At 39.0% G+C, this 20417-nt stretch overlaps 1 protein-coding gene across 3 annotated transcripts in view; it reads left to right on the forward strand.

Annotated features, from left to right (window-relative positions):
• Nucleotides 1-20417, forward strand: part of LOC134672966 (mitochondrial carrier protein Rim2) — a 317464-nt gene that overhangs the window by 25923 nt on the left and 271124 nt on the right. For all 3 annotated transcript variants that reach the window (XR_010099397.1, XM_063530920.1, XM_063530919.1), the window contains exons 4-5: nucleotides 18015-18193; nucleotides 19615-19727. Coding sequence is in view for 2 of the 3 variants with exons in the window: in XM_063530920.1 (XP_063386990.1) it covers nucleotides 18015-18193; nucleotides 19615-19727 (292 nt within the window). In the remaining variant the exon portion in view is untranslated. The remainder of the gene's footprint in view (nucleotides 1-18014; nucleotides 18194-19614; nucleotides 19728-20417) is intronic.

Below are 20417 nucleotides of genomic sequence, written 5' to 3' on the forward strand. Positions count from 1 at the left end.
CACACGCATTACTTAAAATCTACCTCTTTCCTGTAGAAATACCTAAAGCATAATTTTCTGACTAAACCTGTGTAAAGGGTACCCTTTTTATATAAAACTATGTAATAAAATCATTACAATATGCACACAATCTGTTAACTAATGTCCACAGGAGGGGCAACTTTTGTTTCAAAATCTATTTATGACCAACAAGTGTTATTTTAACGATTATGAAACTTTAAATTTATTATTCACAGAGTTTACCAGCTAACCTTGCGTCATAGTGCGTTTGGCGGGCCGCTGCGCCTTCTATGCCGTATATCTTGAAAGCGGCAAATCGCATGAAAAAATATTTGATACCTAATTTGTCGCAAATTATATGCTCTACAATTCTTACCTACATGTAAAAAACATCGGAGCCATAGAAATTTTGATATCCGCGAAAAACCGATTTTTGTGACATTTGACCTTGAATAACTTCTGCCGCGCACACGATCTATGCGTCGACTTTTAAGAGGACCTTTAACACATCATAACGAAGGTGTATACGAGTTTCTAGCTTTTATTATCTCTCATTCCGAGGTGAAACCCTTAATTTAACTGGGCCATTGACTTTGTGTAAGGTGGTGGTACTAGTGCTCGACATGCTAATGCCCAATAGATGACACCCTGCTGTCACCTCTATTGACAATCACTTAATTTTCAAGATGACATGTACTGGAACCGCGTCGAGCACCAGTACAGTTACCTGCAAAAATATGTTTTTCTTCGAAGGCAGCAAAAATATGTGACACGCTCTTATGGCTCTACAAATAAGATCGTGTCAGTTATTTTTGCGGCCTTCGTTGTGTAACATAATATTGCAGGTGACTGTACCATCACCTTAATCGTTGCGGCGTCACAAAAGAATTCTGTATAATTTTCAATTCAATAATGCAGATAAAATACACTTACGAGATAGTGCACTATTGATTGGCCTCTGAATTGCGCTTTTTGAGATGCTCTCACTTGATAACGTGACATGTTTATCTAATTTATTACGAGCCCAACGACGCAATAAATTACGACATATGTCGAATACCTACGGTTAGATAAAATTTGATTCTTGGCTTGATTTTAAACTTAGCGAGGTGGAATTGCGAGTACATATGTACTAATTCAAAAATCCCATAAGTTTGATGTTTGAGTGTGACTTTTATTTTTCATTGCGGTCTACCTATACTATCGATCATAGCCTTCATAACACAATTATATATGATACATGATCGTTTTTAAAAGGGTATTCTAGGTTTGGCGTTGATTGATGTTGGCCGGTAGCCATCGAATGTTTTGGTCACCACTCTTGATCTGCGTGGGAAATTTCGATTTTATATCGAATCGATACTTCTTATCTATAGAATAGGGTTCGTTTGATCATGTTTTCACTTATATGACGTCGATGGGTGAAATGCACAAGAGATGTACTTATTAGGTTCGTAGTCAATCAAAATTATTCCAGGGAAAAAACAATATTATTATGTACCTATACTAACGAACCTGATACAATTTTTTCAATTTACTCGAAACTAATTCATTGACCTACTCTTTTTCTGAATTTGATAAAGTTCTTTTTAATTTTTTGTAATATTATACTGCTAAAACTGCAACACGCGCAGACCTGTGCTTTATTTTATGGAGCATTAAAATCATTAGGTATAGCTTTGCCAATTTAGTCGAATGCCAATTTCATGCGTAAGAAAAGTAGAAGAAATAAAAATTCACTTCAGCCAATATTTACCTATGCGATGTCAAGGTTCTCATAGATGTTATCACCCATGTAATAGCTCCAGAAATTTCATTCTAACAAAGGAGAATGGGCAATTTGTCCCATGGATGTATACTAATGAGACATATCTCGTTTGAAAGGGCTTACACATAGCATTAATTTATTGTATGACACCAACTTTGGATAACGTGCAGGGACTGAGCTATTTAAAAAAAAGTGTGACGCATATAAACTCGTTTTTTACAGTATACTTGTAATGTAGCTAGTTGTTAGGTGTTTTATATGAAAAACCATGAGAAATGGTACACTTCTGTGTACCAATACCTACGTTTAAGTACGTAAAGGGCTGGAATTAATTGATTAAACATATGCTTGAATTAAAAAAACTGTAATTAAACACTTAAGCTTGCTTGTATACACAAGCCATATATAACAATTAAAAGCCATTTTAATAAGGTATTTTTAGAAAAGTAGACTTACACTTAAATGCTTGCAGGGGCGGAGATATAACTAGTTTATTAATTAATTCATTGTGGTAAATGCCGCTTTGATTGTTCTACCTGACACTAGATGGAGCTTTTGTAGCAGAATAGGCATTTTTACAACTGTTATATATAAATGAGACATAAATTATTTGGAAGGTGTTAATTTTAGCATTAATTTCTTATATGACACCATTGGCCGAAAGTATCTAGGGAAGATACTATTAATTATTTTGATCATGCACTGCGGCGTAAGTTGGAACTAAAAAATGTCACTCATCTAGGGTTCCTTTTCTAACTATTTAGATCACTTCGCATGCCTAACATATAAAGTTATTGGATTTCGTAAATGATTACGGTATTATTCTTATATTTTCGTATATAATCAAGTCGCACTAAACAACTTAAGTATGTATTTTCAAATCCTCTCTAGTACTGACATCTTGCGTGCAATAGAAGAACCAAATAAGCGGCAAATGCTGGATCCACATAGTCGCATTTAAACGCTCAAAAATATCACTGAGACATAAGAATTCACGACCTCACAAGTTTGTTTAAACCTGAACGTTGACAATAAAACGAGAGGTCAACATGAACATCGTAAGTTTCATATATTTGTCTCATTTTGTTGTTCTTACATATTCGAGTGATAAAGCAAGATAAACGAGACATAAGTTTCGAAGTTTGCGGTGGGGATATAATCTTGGAGGTCAGGCTAGGCTATAGAACCTAAAGTCAGTCCAGTCCAGATGATCAGGAAAAAAATTGCCTCAATGGTACTTGATTTATCTCTCTGCAAGAAAATATAAGTACCTAGTGAATTATTAAAGCCCGTACAGACGGACTGCAACCTGACTGCAACTTGTAAAGGAACTGCACGCCAACTGCAACGTTGGCGTGCAGTCGGTGTGCAGTTTCCATACAGATGATAGTCGGTTTGCAGTAGGTACTTGCAGTCCGCCTATATTGGCCCTATGAGATAGCGTCGCGAGTCGAAGGTGCGTTTCTTTCGTTTGCCTTTAAAAGCACGATAAAATGGTAGCTGTATGACATAAATAATATAAGTCGGTATATATAATTATAATTGTATGTCTTTCCCATCACGGAACAATGGTGTTCCGGACCTTTGGGGGGCGTGCGCGGAGCCGAAGCCAACACGTAGAGGCCCTTTTGACACTTTAATGAAATGTAAGGGGTACACCGAGCGGATGCTGCCCTTACCCGTGTCATGGGACGCACGCAGAGGCAGCACCCGCCAGGGTGTAAGGGCTATTGAGAGTTGATGAAATCTAAAATGAACTAGGTTATTGGGTGAAAGCGATGGACTAGTACTGAGCTATGGGGTAAAAAACCGGACGCCTGCCTAATAAAACGGTATGCAATTTTATTTCCGGCAGACGGTGACTCGCCCTCACAAGATGGGCCCCCACAAAAAAGCGACATCTAGGATGGCTCAAGGGCAACACCGGTGTGAGCGGCTCAGGGGTGTCGAGAGGTGTGCGCCGCTTTCTACCCAGTGGCTGTTAACAGCCACTGTGCCAACTCGCGTCTTATGCATATTTCACTTCCACCCCTGGAGCTTATAGCTCTAACGACTCCACTCTGGCCGGCCGGCTAAGGCAAGCCAGAGGCAGAGAATCCTGTCCCACCCACCCTCCTTGCGGGTAACAGAACTCCCCAGGAGCACTCGGGTACGTGAGGTCGCTAATCCCCAACAGCTCGCCACAAGCTGCCCTGCGTTGACTGATTGCACTGGTAAAACCAGCGGGCGATTAAATAAAATCTTTCAAAACTTTAAGTATACATGTATGTATTTTTTATTTCATGCAAACTAAGAAATATTTCACGACATACATTTTCTTGACGCATAAATATTAGCAGGACGAGTCAATCATTCAACATAAAGCAAGCATTGGGTCAACACCGTCTGTATGCGAGGAGTATATAGGTATGAGCCTGAAAACTGGGCGACGGACGTCACCTGCGCGGGTGCGAACAATGGCTACTCTTACGTGGCCATCAGGGCCGGGAAAGAGTTGTGCGATTACGCCTCTAGGCCATGTTCGTCGTGGCATGGAGCTGTCCGCTACGATGACTACGTTGCCTACATGTAGTTTCTTCACGTTCTGATGAGCACCGGGCCGAGGCTGGGTCGGTATTCTCGCTGCCAGCGCCTCCAAAAATGGTCGACTAAGGTCTGCGCTGCTTTCCACGACGAGAGTGACATGTCGCATCTGTGAAAACGCCCAGGTGACATAGAGCTCGATCGACCGATGAAAAAATGGTTCGGCGTCAGAGCTTCGCTGTCTTAGTCTGGATTCACTGGTGTCAACGGTCGAGAGTTGACTATGTGCTCGGCTTCTAGCAGTAATGTATGCAGAACTTCTTCGTGAGGTGCTCTTCAGTGTTACTTTTAGTGACCTTTTCACGCTGCCCACGAGCCGTTCCCATGCACCGCCGGCGGAAGGGTTGCCGGGCGGTATATTTTTCCAGGTTATGGCTCGCTCGGTCAAAAATGGCTTTAAGCTGACGGGCAGCGTCTTCATGGCCTCTGCCAGTTCTCGCTCTGCGCCGTAGGAGTTGGTGGCGTTGTCAGAGTAAAGAACTGTAGGCATGCCGCGTTGCGCTATCATTATGCGCAAGGAAAGTATCATAGAGGATGCCGAAAGTGAGGCGGCAAGCTCTAAATGCACAGCGCGTCTCGTGAGTCGTGAGGCATGTGTATAGTACACCCCATCTCTTTTCGCGGCGGCGGCCTATATAGTGATTTGCATAGGGCCAAACAGGTCTACGGCTGCAGCGGTAAATAGCGGTTGATTCGCCTGGAGCCTCTCTGGCGGAAGGAACCACACTCAATGTTCCTTTATAGGTCCGACACCATTGGCACTTGTTCGCTATATAGCGAATATTACCGCGCAGCCCGATAATGTAATATCTCTGCTTCAAGCTTGACGAAATCTTCTTTCGCGTACAGAACGGTTATGTGAACGTCTTTGTCAATTCTAGCGTTTAGCACGATGACTCCATTCTTATCAAGTTGTACTGCTATCTTATGCAACGGAGACAGCATCTTCGGTAGAGGCCGCCCAGTTTCCAGTAGCTTAATCTCCTCTGGAAAGGCAGCATGTTGACTCCGGCGAATTAGCAATATCCAATTTGGGAATAAGTGTGAATAAGTACATCAAGATTTGGGAATGGCTAGTGCGCAAATCTCAAATCAATTGCAAGAGGTTCGCTTAGGGCGTCCAAGTGGGTGCCATCGTAAGTAGATAAAATCCGTCGCATTCAAACATTCCATTTCTGATCGCAGCAGCCCTGCACTACTGCTCCGACACTACTGCAGCGTGCAGCGACCCAAACGATTTTCATAGTAAAATGAATGACGATACCGACTGCATGTAGTATGGTGATTTTAACGCACTTCCGACCGCAGCTGCACTACTGCTCCGACACGTCGGTGTGATTGTCAATTTCCATAGTAAAATTAATGACGAGACCGACCGCACGAAGCATGCAGTGCACCGATCGTAGATCGCACGTCAAATCTGTCAAGAAACTACTAAAATGTCTTTGGTCACAGATATTAGTAGTTACAAGCAAAGAGGATATATAACCAATACGTTCTAAGGAGTTTATTAGTTTACACCCTAGATGTTTGGAAAGAAATAGCATAGCTTATCTCTGTCTATTTGTGTTAGGATACTACATAGTTGGTAGAGTCAGACCAAGAAAAATCTGCAGCGGATTTGATAGCCCACGCAGTGCAAGTATTATTTTAAACGTCAAACTTCTATGAAATTATGATGTATAAATAACACTGTATCGCACTGCGAGGGCTATAAAAATCGCTACAGACTTTTCGTGGCTTAACTCTATGTTATTTTAAACGTCAAGCTTCTATGAAATTATGACGTATTAAATAACACCTTCACTGCGTGCAAATCCGCTGCAGACTTGTCTTGGTCCGAATCTACTACGCAACCATAGTAGATTACATTTTTGTATCGGCTACTATGGTCGCGCACTGTGCGCTTAAAGAGGAATGTCGTTCCGTGCGCGGATGCTGCGGCTATGGAATGCTTCCCTGTCGTGGTTTTCCCGAGGATCTATAGAGTATGGGGTTCTTCAAAAAAGAAGGGTACCTACAAGTTTTTTAAAGGCTCGGCAACGCTAATATAACACCTCTGGAGTTGCAGGCGTCCATAAGCAAGGTGACTACTTACAATCAGGCGGGCCGTATACTTGTTTGCCATCGGCCGAAAAAATCTTTCAGTCATGCTTGTATCAGGATCAATTTCTGAATTCTCGCTGACAATAGGAGGTATTACTGCAATGTTCTGCCGCCAGAGTGCAGTACTAGCGCCTATAGTAAACCAAAGAGCGTAAACATACTGTGCCATAAAATGTATTTGATAAGTTTTCACAGACAATAAAATACTCGGAGTAATTTACAACCGACTCTTCTCTTTCCGCACAGACTCTACATATAATGTTCATTCTATGTTTATTCTGCCATGGAGTATGCTCCAAAACCACAATGCAATAAAATCAATAAAGCGTACAACGAACCTAGTGATATACAGTAGAGTCCGGTTATAACGACACTCAAGGGACCGCTGTTATTACGTCCTACTAACCGGACGTCGTACAAAACGAGCCGCCAATTTTAATACATATATGTATTTTGTAATCAAAATAATTACATCATTTTGTATTTATTAATACTTATGCGACAATCAAAGAAATAAAACATTTCTTTTAAAATATATATTTACGTTAGTATTACGACACCTTGTCTTAAATGGAGAGACTTGTGTGTTTAGAAGAAGCCACTTTTCATCAAGGTACGCGTACTCACTCGTCATCCGCAAATTACTCGAATCCCGTAAAATAAAAAGTAATTCTTGGGGATCTAATCAAGATAACGTTGTTTTATCACATAGTTCCTGTGGCCACCTCCTGTGTCCATCGACAGATCAGCTCGAAGGTACCTACCAAAATATTGCATTGTCACCCAACTTACATAATTATATCTTATTTTATCTTATTTTTTTTATTATGTGTGTGAAGTTTAAGCTCAGTCGAATAATGGGAATTGTTTTATTTAGTTTGCAAGATTACGAAAAGTCGCATGACCATCTATTTCATCTTGCTTCCTATATGCAAAAGGGGGAGGAGAGTTGGGTTCGCGGGATGGAGTAAGCTTCTTACCAACAATTTATTTGTAAAAACTACGTCGCTCGTCGTTGTAACCGGACTTGACGGACGGATTTTGAGTCAATTTCCGTCGTTAAAATCGTCGATCGGTCGTTATAAGCGGAGTCGTTATAAACGGCTGTGCTTTCATAGTAGCCTGTACTAAAACCAAACAAGTGCCTATACTTACGTCGCTATAAGCGGTTGGTTGTTATATGCGGAGTCGTACTAACCGGACTCTACTGTAGATATTTTTAAACTAGTCTAGAATTTGCCCTCTATCCAGTAGGATCCACTATCTCGAACCACCATCAGGGGGTTGAATATCTAAGGTTGAATAGCACGCTGAAGTTCACTGTGATCCATTTGGCTCGGTGGATCCTGTGATACTTGCATCTCTTAATATGCTTCACCAGTGGATCGAACAGAATTCAGGGAGTTAATTTGGTAAGATCCAACTGTACTGATTTCAGCGGAACCTGTCATATATGTAGTATAGGCTCGACTGGAATCTAGGTTATAATAAATAAATAAATATTATAGAACATTCTTACACAGATTGACTAAGTCCCACAGTAAGCTCAAGAAGGATTGTGTTGTGGGTACTCAGACAACGATATATATATAATTTACAAATACTTAAATACATAGAAAACACCCATGACTCAGGAACAAATATCTGTATCACATACAAATAAATGCCCTTACTGGGATTCGAACCCAGGACCATCGGCTTCGCAGGCAGGGTCACTACCCACTAGGCCAGACCGGTCGTCAAAATGTGCGTTTACACACTTATATTATTCTAGAATATAAGTGTGTAAACGCACACCATGCCGAAAATACGCTACCAAAGAGGCGAAAAAAGAAACGATTATCAATGGCATGGCATATTAGGCTTAGAAAATGTTCTTGAATACCGCCATTAGTTATTATAGCTAACCTAGATTCCAGTGGAGCCTATACTACATATATAAATTATATGACAGGTTCCGCTGAAATCAGTGCAGGTGGATCTTACCAAATTAACTCCCTGAATTCTCATTCGATCCACTGGTGGAGCATAGAAGATATAGAGCATATAAGAGATGCAAAGTATCACAGGATCCACCGAGCCAAATGGTGGATCACAGTGAACTTCAGCGTGCTATTCAGTCCACTGTTGGATTGAGATAGTGGATCCTACTGGAAAGAGGCGCGGGCGAGCGGGTTAAATGAAAAATGTAGGTATGACCTGCCTGACGCGACAGGCGGGCGTGTGCGGTGGATTTTACCTACGATATCATCAGGTCCGTGCACCCGCGCCAGCTAGCGGACGCTCTAAAAGCTCCTAATGGGGCTGCTCGGATTAGGTAGATGCCCCACACGCGGTTAGTCCTTAAGTAAATCCGGCGAAACAAGAATCCAGCGATTCGGGATCTAACACCACACGCCAGTCCGGTGTGCGAGCGAGGGATATCGCTGTATACGTGCATAAAGCCACGGATAAGACTAGGGACAATTGTCCCACAACAAGTGTCGCCAGATACGTCGGGTGAAGTGCCGCAACGTTGCCGGACTTCGTTCGAAATGTCGGGCGACATTGCGTGACTTGCATATAATGTCGCCCGACAAATGTCGGGTGAAGTCCGGCAACGACGCGGCATTTCTCCCGACGTTGCTGGTGACAGGTGTCCTGCTGGAACCACTGTCCCGTCTATCGCTGACCTAGTGCTGGGTCAATTCGAACATGCACCTGACGTCAAACCGACAAGAATAATATTGGAATCATAACAGTTAGCTGTAATTCACGCGTCTATTCCGATAGGACTTGTCCGTACAACTGATATGATACCAATATTATTATACTATCGGTATTCGGTTATAATGTCAGGTGCACGTTCAAATTGGCCTGACTGTCTCACTCGCACACCCAGTGGTGTAGCTAGCATGGGTGGCACCCGGTGCGGAAATTGTGGGTGTCACCCCAAAATTCAATCAAAATTGTAAAATATATTTAAAAAGAGTAATTGTAATTTATGTTAAATAGCTCAGGATTTACTCCATCGCTTTCATTTTACATAATTTTACGAATTTCTATAGGTGGCACTACTGATGTTCACGGCGGGTGTCACCCATGGGTCAAAGTATCAGTAGATAAATACTATTGACTGTCAGTCAACAGTATTTATTACAATAATTACACTATAACAATTCATGTACATTAAGAATACAGAACCTATGAATAAAATGTACAGTCAACTGTAAAAATATGGAACATTCTTGAGATGATTTGTGCACCCATATTTTTACAAATGACTGTGTAGGTATACCTACCTAAGATAGGTAGGTATCTAAGCATACCTATTATATCAATGAAATATAATTGAAAAGATATAATTGAAATAATATTATATTACTATAAGTAAATAGTACGATCTATACACCTAATAGTTTTAATATTCAAACCATTGGTTCTGTATTCTATGCACATTGTGATTTATTTTTCAACCTTACATATCTAACCAACTCAACATTACACATTAAGTATTATTTGATTTTTCTTGAACTAATATGCTTGATTTTTCTTGTTTCGATGCATCCTTGTTTTAGTGTCGTACAGTCTCTGAAATTATAATTAACAATTTATATCTTATTTCCCGACATGTTAGAAGTTGCTTTATTTTTTTAAGATTAATAGTTTTATATTTCCATTTTTTATTTAAATAAGTACCGTCATGTGGGGTAGTTAGGGTAGCTAGATAGCATTTGTCTCCAATGGGGACGACTAAGGGCGGTGGGAACGGTGCGGGCGCCGACCCCGCCGCCCTTAGTCGTCCCTCCCCGTCGCCCCCGTACCGCGCAGGCGAGGCCTCTTTTAAGCGGTCGGTCTACTTATAGACATTTTTTTACTATGTACCTACCCAGTTACTTAGTGACTTTACCAACAGCTATTTCTTATGAGTGACGCAGCAATTTGCAAGACTCGTTCCTGTCTGGCCAAACAGTGACGACAGGAACGAGTTCGTTCGGGTACATTTGATCAAGATTTAGAGAATTCCATCAATTTATTTTTTTATCAAGCAGTATCGTCTGCGAACGATGCTATTAAGCTTAGAAATAAATTAAAAGTGGAAAAATTCCTGTCTTAGGTAGTACTTGAACCCACAACTACGTTCGTTGTGTGGGATGTGGTGGTGGGCTGGTTCAATTTTTCATGGAACCTGAAGCTGAACCTTGACACAAGTGTTTCTTAAAAACCTTAGCTACTTGCTTAGCAAACTTATTGAAGAAGATAAATCACCAAACGTGAAATATGAACAGTTCTACTCTAGTCCTGGTCGTAAGTTCCACTTCATCAAATGGCATTTATTTGAATGGAAATGCTTGGTTTTTTGATGACAGTGAATAAAGTCGATAGGTACATGTATGCCTATAAGATTTGAGGAGTTCCCTCAGTTGAGATTAGGTAACATATAAAGAAAAGAAACGGTCGAATTTATAACCACCTCATATAGAATTCGGTAAAAAAATAATATCTTCATAACACCGTCCTTTTACGAGTACCTACTAAGAGTGGATAACTATTACTTACAATTTGCGTACTTACTTTTGGTTTTAGATTGAATAGACCTCGTTGCCATTCCGGGCGAAAAGGGATTTCACCGCATGAAAAAGAGACACGTAGTGAATTATTGTTCTAGCAAAATTGAAAATATTTTTTTTTAGTTTATATTAAAAACGAAGGGTACGGTGACAGTTTACACTGTATACGGTCTTCTCCATACAATTTATAACCTTAAAATCTTAAAATGCCAAATCTCCAAAATTGTAACTGAGAAGACATCTCATCGTCAGAGTACTCTTCCTGTTTGAATGATACTTTATACACGGTGTAACATGAGGAAACCGAATAATTTTAACCACGCATTTCTGAGGTCAAATGAAGTAAAAAATGTAATATGAATTTAGGTCAATATGGCCAAAAAAGAATTTTTTTTCGTCTTGTTTTTTCAATTTTTTGAATGTGTTTGTACATAAAAAATAAATGTTATTGGTAAACTTGTCACTTAAAATTGATTTTTACATTTTTTTTCGTAGAACCTACCTTTTTGCAAAGTGTTACTTGTCACTTTTTGACATCTATCAATAAAGATATTTAGACTACGTCCCATAGCAGCAACATAACCATCAAGGCCTTTTACACTATGTAACAATAAAAACTTGTTTTTTTTTTTATTAATAATATCTCTGAAACTAGGCGAATTTTTAAAAAAGTTTATAGACATTTTTTTCTCTAAATATGATCAGGAATACGCTGTTAAAATGATTCGGTTTACTCATGTTACACCGTGTATAATACATTACGCAGATTCATTTGTGATTTGACTTTTTGAGTTAGGTTAGGTAAAGATTCATTCAATAATGGTCAGGCCATCCATCGGTCGCTCATCAGAACTCGTGCATTCGATTCCTTATGGAATCCATCATCAGAAATGGTCCTTGGCGCAAATGTTACTATAAACATCTTAATGTTATTATAAACTTGCTAAAGACTTACAGAAATAGATTTGAGGAGTCCCCTTGATTCCTTGTGGAATGCATCATCAGAAGTGGCCCTTGACACAAATGTTACTATAAACATCGTACTTGCTAAAGACTTACAGAAATAGATTTGAGGAGTCCCCTTGATTCCTTGTGGAATCCATCATCAGAAGTGGTCCTTGACACAAATGTTACTATAAACATCTTACTTGCTAAAGACTTACAGAAATAGATTTGAAGAGTCCCCTCGATTCCTTGTGGAATCCATCATCAGAAGTGGTCTTTGACACAAATGTTACTATAAAAATCTTACTTGCTAAAGACTTATAGGAGAAGACATATCGCCAAACGTGAAATTCATGTCATTGAAGAGTTCCATTTTGATCTACATCAGCTGTCCTACTTCATCAAGTGTTACTTTTTTAGATAGAGGTGTTAATGAAAATTCAAAAGTAACTACTTAAATATAACCTATAAGATTTGAGGAGTTCTCTCGATTCCTTGTGTAATCCATCATCAGAAGTGGTCCTTGGCGCAAATGTTACTATAAACATCTTACTTGCTAAAGACTCACAGAAATATATTTGAGGAGTCCCCTTGATTCCTTGTGGAATCCATCATCAGAAGTGGTCCTTGACACAAATGTTACTATAAACATCTTACTTGCTAAAGACGTACAAAAATAGATTTGAGGAGTCCCCTTGATTCCTTGTGGAATCCATCATCAGAAGTGGTCTTTGACACAAATGTTACTATAAAAATCTTACTTGCTAAAGACTTATAGGAGAAGACATATCGCCAAACGTGAAATTCATGTCATTGAAGAGTTCCATTTTGATCTACATCAGCTGTCCTACTTCATCAAGTGTTACTTTTTTAGATAGAGGTGTTAATGAAAATTCAAAAGTAACTACTTAAATGTAACCTATAAGATTTGAGGAGTTCTCTCGATTCCTTGTGGAATCCATCATCAGAAGTGGTCCTTGGCGCAAGTGTTACTATAAACATCTTACTTGCTAAAGACTTACAGAAATATATTTGAGGAGTTCCCTCGATTCCTTGTGGAATCCATCATCAGAAGTGGTCCTTGGCGCAAGTGTTACTATAAACATCTTACTTGCTAAAGACTCACAGAAATATATTTGAGGAGTTCCTTCGATTCCTTGTGGAATCCATCACCAGAAATGGTTCTTGGCGTAAATGTTACTATAAACATCTTACTTGCTAAAGACTTACAGAAATAGATTTGAGGAGTTCCCTCGATTCCTTGTGGAATCCATCATCAGAAGTGGTCCTTGACACAAATGTTACTATAAACATCTTACTTGCTAAAGACTTACAGAAATAGATTTGAGGAGTCCCCTTGATTCCTTGTGGAATCCATCATCAGAAGTGGTCCTTGACACGAATGTTACTATAAACATCTTACTTGCTAAAGACTTACAAAAATAGATTTGAGGAGTCCCCTTGATTCCTTGTGGAATCCATCATCAGAAGTGGTCTTTGACACAAATGTTACTATAAAAATCTTACTTGCTAAAGACTTATAGGAGAAGACATATCGCCAAACGTGAAATTCATGTCATTGAAGAGTTCCATTTTGATCTACATCAGCTGTCCTACTTCATCAAGTGTTACTTTTTTAGATAGAGGTGTTAATGAAAATTCAAAAGTAACTACTTAAATGTAACCTATAAGATTTGAGGAGTTCTCTCGATTCCTTGTGGAATCAATCATCAGGAGTGGTCCTTGGCGCAAGTGTTACTATAAACATCTTACTTGCTAAAGACTTACAGAAATATATTTGACGAGTTCCTTCGATTCCTTGTGGAATCCATCATCAGAAATGGTTCTTTGCGCAAATGTTACTACTATAAACATCTTACTTGCTAAAGACTAACAGAAATAGATTTGAGGAGCTCCCTCGATTCCTTGTGGAATCCATCATCAGAACTGGTCCTTGGCGCAAATGTTACTATAAACATCTTACTTGCTAAAGACTTACAGGAATAGGCAAATAACCAAACATGAAATCGTCCTTAAAACCTTGTATCTTATATTACTATGTGTACCTGTGTTTTTAAGATTTGAGGAGTTCCCTCGTGGAATCCATCATCAGAACTGGACCTTGATTCATTTGTTCCAAAAGTGCCTTACTTACGTAACCACAGTTGGGTCGTGTAATAAATCTTTCAACTCTTAACTTTTTTTACAATAGTGCTTGAGTTGTTGATGAAACCCCAATCCTACTATATTATATTTATTTATTTTATTTTATTTTGTAAGGAGTACCAACAGCTGCAAAAACATTCTATAGACACAGAATAAGTAATAGTATTATCATACAGAACGGACACGCACCGCCCCGCCCCGACTCGGATTACCTCGCCCCGCGACTGAGTTCTGACGGACTCCTGACATACTCTCAGTTCGGCTAGCAACGCCGCGGCGCGATGACGCAACGTTCAAAATGCCGATGTATTTTGCGATGTATGGTTGTTTTTCAAATTCACGTAATAAAAAACATTTATTTTTATTATACATATATTAAAAAGTAGCGTTTTGTAATTATTTATATTTAGTCCACGCTAATTGTGTTTCGACAATTCGACATGACATTTTTGGCAATTTATTGCTGCACCATACTTTACGTAATACTTTACGGGTTACGGGTGAGTTCGCATATACGTTCAAATAATATTAGCTGTGACCTGTGAATAGAACAGTTTATTATAGCAAGGATCTAGGAGAAAATACCATCTTGTAAATTATGTTTGTTTCTTTAATTTTAGGAAAAAAAATGTTTGATATTTACGTTACGAGTACAACGATAACGCTCCGTGAACTCAAAAACATGTAAATAGTAGCCCTAAGCGACTTACTCACACAATGACGCGTGTACAGACGTGCCGTTCACACATATACACGCAAACGAGTTTTGATGTATGGCGTGTCCGCCCTGTGCTATAGATATAGGTAACAATACAAATATAAATATCCTATAATAAAGTCTAAATAATGAGGTGAACTCCACCTACTCCATCTTAATGCCGCCAGCTTGGACGTTCAGCAGCCTCGGTGTCCGACGTCCAACTAAATAATGCAGAAAGTGCGCTTTGGATTGGACACGTCAATTGCCGCTTAATAAACTGAGACATCTGGTTCACTGCATATATTTGGTGCTGATATAATACCTGCAACATCACCCGAGTACATTAAGTAAAATAGCAATAGCGGTGGTTGCAATTGCAAGGTCGTTACTAGAATGTGTTAATAGATACTGACAAGCCCTGGGCGACACCCATGGGTGCAGCCAACGGGTCTGACCTGACTTGGCCCCCATACCCTACCATGGCTATACAAGCCTATCGCTGCACGGCACTTCTTGCCGCGTAAGTCGCATGTGTGAATTTGTTGAGCCTCTGGATTTGATACCAGAGCACCAGCCCGATGACGCATGTGACTTTTACGTCTCAAGTTTTCCAGATACACTTCGTCGAGCTTCTTCGCTCCCACGTATAGGTCTCTACGCCACTCGGGTCTCATTGCAGCACGTTCCTCCCAGCCGTCGGTACCGGTGCCAAAACATCATAGATGTCGCGCTTGCAGGAGTCCCTAAATCTTAGCATCGGGCACTCCATGGGTCTTATTGCGTGTGCTATCACAAATCACAACTAATCTAACAACATCTATACGTATTATCCTGTACATCTATACGTTTATCCGTTTATTCACTTACCTGGTGAAGATCATTAAAGAGGTACTCGCTGAGATATGCACATCGGGTTTAAAATATATCAATGAAATGTCTTTCATTGCACAAAATTATTGACAATGTTACATTGAGCGTCATCTTGACATTACTTTAGAAAGTCCATAGACATTATTGGTCAACTATCTATATTTTTTAAAATGATGGAGTAAGACTGTCGAGATTACCGCAATTTAGAAATGCTTTACGTCAAGTTGAATTTTGACTTGTTGCGACATCTAGCGGTGAGTAGAAAAATTAAGGCTTAATTAACTACAATTAATTAACTCATTAAATGGATTTATTTCGATTCCTGCAAGCGTATGACCTCAGCTATGTTATACGAAAAATAGCTTATACAAATACCTTTTACATGATATACATGGCATGTGTATACACTCTTATTCCGCTGTACAGCAAGTAATTTTTAGTATGACGATTTTGTAAAACTGTAAATTCAAACCCTTTAAATACTTTATCGTTGGTGTTGATACAGAAACCGTAAAGCATTCTTCATATTCTTTCTCTTAAAATACGCAACAACTTATTATATCAAGCGTATTATGAAAAATAACTGCTTATGTGCGCAACTTTTTTTTGTATATAGCTCGGTCCCTGCAAGTTGTCTAAGGTTGGTGCCATACAATAAAATGATACTACGATTAAGAGCTTTAAAACGACATATATCTCAACAGTATACATCCATGGGACACTGCCCATACTAAAGTGCCCATTCTCCTTTCAATAAAAATATTGCAAGTTTATTTTGTAATTGCAATTCGCCTGTTAGAAGCATAAAAATTCCATAGTGACGTAAAAACAAAAACGATTCATGATATTTATGATGCAAAAGCAAAATCTTGGAACTTATCAAAATGCTTACATTTTCCAATCTAAACAACAATCCATCTATCAAACAAATAACAGGATATTACCGGTTTCAACCGGTAAAGTTATCGTGTATGCGCTAATAGATAACAAATTATGCTCCCACCGTTCGTCACGTGTGGTAGCCGTGTTAGATTTGCACAAGTAACATGTGGTAGCCGTGATGTGGATTTGATAGATTATCCTTCCTTTACGTCCTGCGCAGTTTTCACTAAAGAACATGCCTTAGAATCGGGATAACCGGACTGTAATTCAACTGCATACCCATCCATGGAAAGTGTACACTAACTACGTAGTTTGTGCATGTAAGCCATTCCAGGATCTATCCTTTAGGTACTTAGGGCATACTGAAAATTCCTGGACTGACCACTTTGAAAAAATAAGTGTCTCATATATCGGAATCCCGAAACTTTCAGTATGGCCCAAGTAGTAGCGGCTTATCAATCATTATCATCACAATTAGGTATGTATAATCTCTGTGTCCTTGCAGTAAAAAAAAATTAATTTTCTCGAGGTGTTTGCTTTAAATAGCGCTTGATTGTCTAGTCAGGCCTCGTCAAACATTTATCTCAACCAGACCAGATCAGGCATGTTTATCGTGAACATTATGACGCCCGTACTCGCATGACCCCCGTTTATTTTTAAGTCAAATGTCGGTAACCGGATCACGAATCTGGATGGAAACAATCAAGCGCCGGCAGACGTAGGTACTCACATCGATATCTGTTGAACCGGCCGGTCATGTTGAACTTTAGCGTGGAAAGTTGGGGGTTGGACCCGATAAGGGTCTCCCCAAATATATCGACGCGCATTCGGCAAAAGCCGATAGGAAAAAGCTTCGGCTCGCATCGGCCGGCACCTGCCAACGCGTCGACGGCTTTTTCGCTCTTATTGCGCGGACATAAAGCTTTTTCCTATCGGCTTTTGCCGAATGCGCGTCGATATATTTGGGGAGACCCTAAGCTAATCTATTGACGTCAAAAATTATCACCTGTCTGTTTACTTGGAAAAATATTATGGGATAATAGTTATTACGTAATTCGAGCTGGTCCAACGATAAGTTTCAGCCAATTCACAGCTGGAACATAGTAGATATAGGTACACCTATATCTACTATGTTCCAGCTGCAGCAGCTCTATAATAAGCCTACAGGCTTAAACCACACGGAAACAAAATATACCTATTAGGGCTCATCTCACTAATGTATACTATAGAATATAGACATAAAGTCGCACTAATCTGTGCCTGTAAACAGAATCTTACCAGGACTTGAACCCAGAATCATAAAACTGCCCTCCTAAGCTAAAAGGACGTATTTTCAATGAAAATTTAATGCAATTATACCGCTTTTTAGCTTAGAACGGGAGAAAATTCGCAGATCATCACCGAGATCATCGTCGTCGTACTTATGATAGTTTACTTTTTCCAGACACATTGTCCAAACTGAGGGCACAAAGGCGTTGTTCAAGGGCTTAGGGCCGAACATTGTGGGCGTGGCGCCGTCCAGGGCTATATACTTCTGCACATATTCTCAAGCCAAGGCTATATTGAACCAGAACATAGCCCCCGACACACCCATAGTGCATCTATCGGCCGCTAGCGCTGCAGGTAAATAAATTATATGTTAACCCTTTTCTTTTCTTGAGTTTAGTTCGTTTGTACCTTTTGGGTCATTCCACCGTTTCGGGTGTTACACTTGAACTCATAAAATAAGGTTTTATTCGATATTGTAACAGGAACTAGGAGGTTATAACTATTGATTTATCGACTACTTTGATGATATTTTCCTTTCCTGTACCCACATTATTAAAGTATAAGAGAAATAACGAGAGAATCACTAAAAAGTAGCTGTTTCGGGCGTTACGCGAATTGGCCTATACCTTCTGACCATCAGTACCAAAATGCATAATTAAGCGAATTTTATCAAGTTATCTCCGGTTTTATTTATGTCAAGTAATAATAGTTAGTATAGTCTACTGAAACACTGAAGTAACACTTAGTATCACTTCTTATTTAATTTTAATAAAATAAATTACCTGTTTCGGGTGTTACTCATGGTTCGTTTCGGGTGTTACGAGTACGAAATTAAGACAGATTTATACGAAATTATGGCTCATTTTATTGAAATTATTGTCTTTTTAATAAATTCGATTAAAAATATAATTAATAAATGCTGAATTATTTTAATATACATTACCTTAATAATAAAAACTGTTTCTCGAAGATATCATAATTATTTATCTTTCGATGCGAATATTTCCGAAAATATTCACTTAATCAAAATCTTGTTGATGGTGACACCTATTCATTTTGAAAGATCTATCCAACGACACCCCACATCACAGGATAAAATGCAAAAAAAAAATTAAAAAAAATTTTTTGTACAGGAGCTACCACAAAAAAACATTTTTTTTCGGTTTTTTTTTGTGACATGAAGGTTCGGTATGTTTTCTATGGAAATAGGTTAGTTTTGACTTCTTAAACCAGTTTTCATTTTTCAACCCTTTGGTAGCGTTTCTTATGGAATGACCCTTTTGTAAAACAATATTGCAAGAAAAGACACCAAAAATTTGATGAAAAAAATAGTTATGATTCACTTGATGTGACGACCCCTTTGGCTCATTTGGCAGTGTTCTGGGTCTTTTATTTGGGGGCCTTTTCCTTGGTCTGTCAAATAGCTTTCCAATCTAGAAGATGGTGTGTAGTGGATCCACGAGAAAATAAATGAGCAAATTACTTGTTGATTAGTGTTATACTCGTACCACTTCGCACTGCGATTTGACTCGTCGGTTCCTAGCTGTGTGACTTACCATTATAAAAAGCCCCCAATCCTGCATTGGTACGTAACTTTTATGATTTATATACCAATAAAACTCACCTTAGCCCCTAGTCTTGTGATATTTATACACAATAATGTATAATGTGTGAGTTTATACGATATATGTTCATGGGACCAAAATAACCTTTCCCATTTCACTTTCGATATATTTTGGGCAAACCTGTTTCCTACACATGAACTTTTGTTTCAGGTTTCGTGTCTTGCACAATGACCAATCCGATATGGTTCGTAAAAACGAGGCTACAACTGGACGGAGAAAACGTGACTGCCGTACAATGTATAAAAAGGATATATGCTAAATCGGTGAGATACCTTTCAAAATGCACCTTTATGTAAATGGCAGTAAAGTCCTGTATCGATTGCTTATACTTATAACGTTACTCGTCAGGCTTCAAATGGACGTGAATCTTATACCTTTACGAACAATTATTGTATCTATATATTTATTTATATATTTCGGGCTTCTCGGAAACGGCTCGGCTCTAACGATATCGATGAAATTTGCTATATGGGGGTTTTTGGGGGCGAAGATCTAGCTAGGTCTTATCTCTGGGAAAACGCGTATTTTTGAGTTATTGTATGTTTTCCGACAAAGCTCGATCTTCCAGAGATTTTGAGTGTACATTGTTTATTAGGTACGCTGGATCCGTTAATAAAGCAGCATCTAGACAGATAGATTGATTATGAATTAGTATTTAATTTCTGAAATGTTGTTTGACAGACAAGAAGATATGAACTTGTTTTAAATATTTCAAAGAGCGTTGTTAATGATATCCACGTGCCTCAATCATTCGGCCAATACCACATGCAAATCAGTATTATTGAGATTATCAATCGATGAATGACTAAATATTTAGTCACATGGTTGGTTGTTTACTTCTTTTAAATACCTACTTAAAAGCACAGATTTTAGACCAAGGTGTTATATATTAGACCTATATACTTTTAGTTATAATATTGCTTACTTACATTGTTACGCCATACGCTTAAAAT

Source organism: Cydia fagiglandana, chromosome 17 (genome assembly GCF_963556715.1).
Source record: "Cydia fagiglandana chromosome 17, ilCydFagi1.1, whole genome shotgun sequence".
NCBI lineage: Eukaryota > Metazoa > Arthropoda > Insecta > Lepidoptera > Tortricidae > Cydia > Cydia fagiglandana.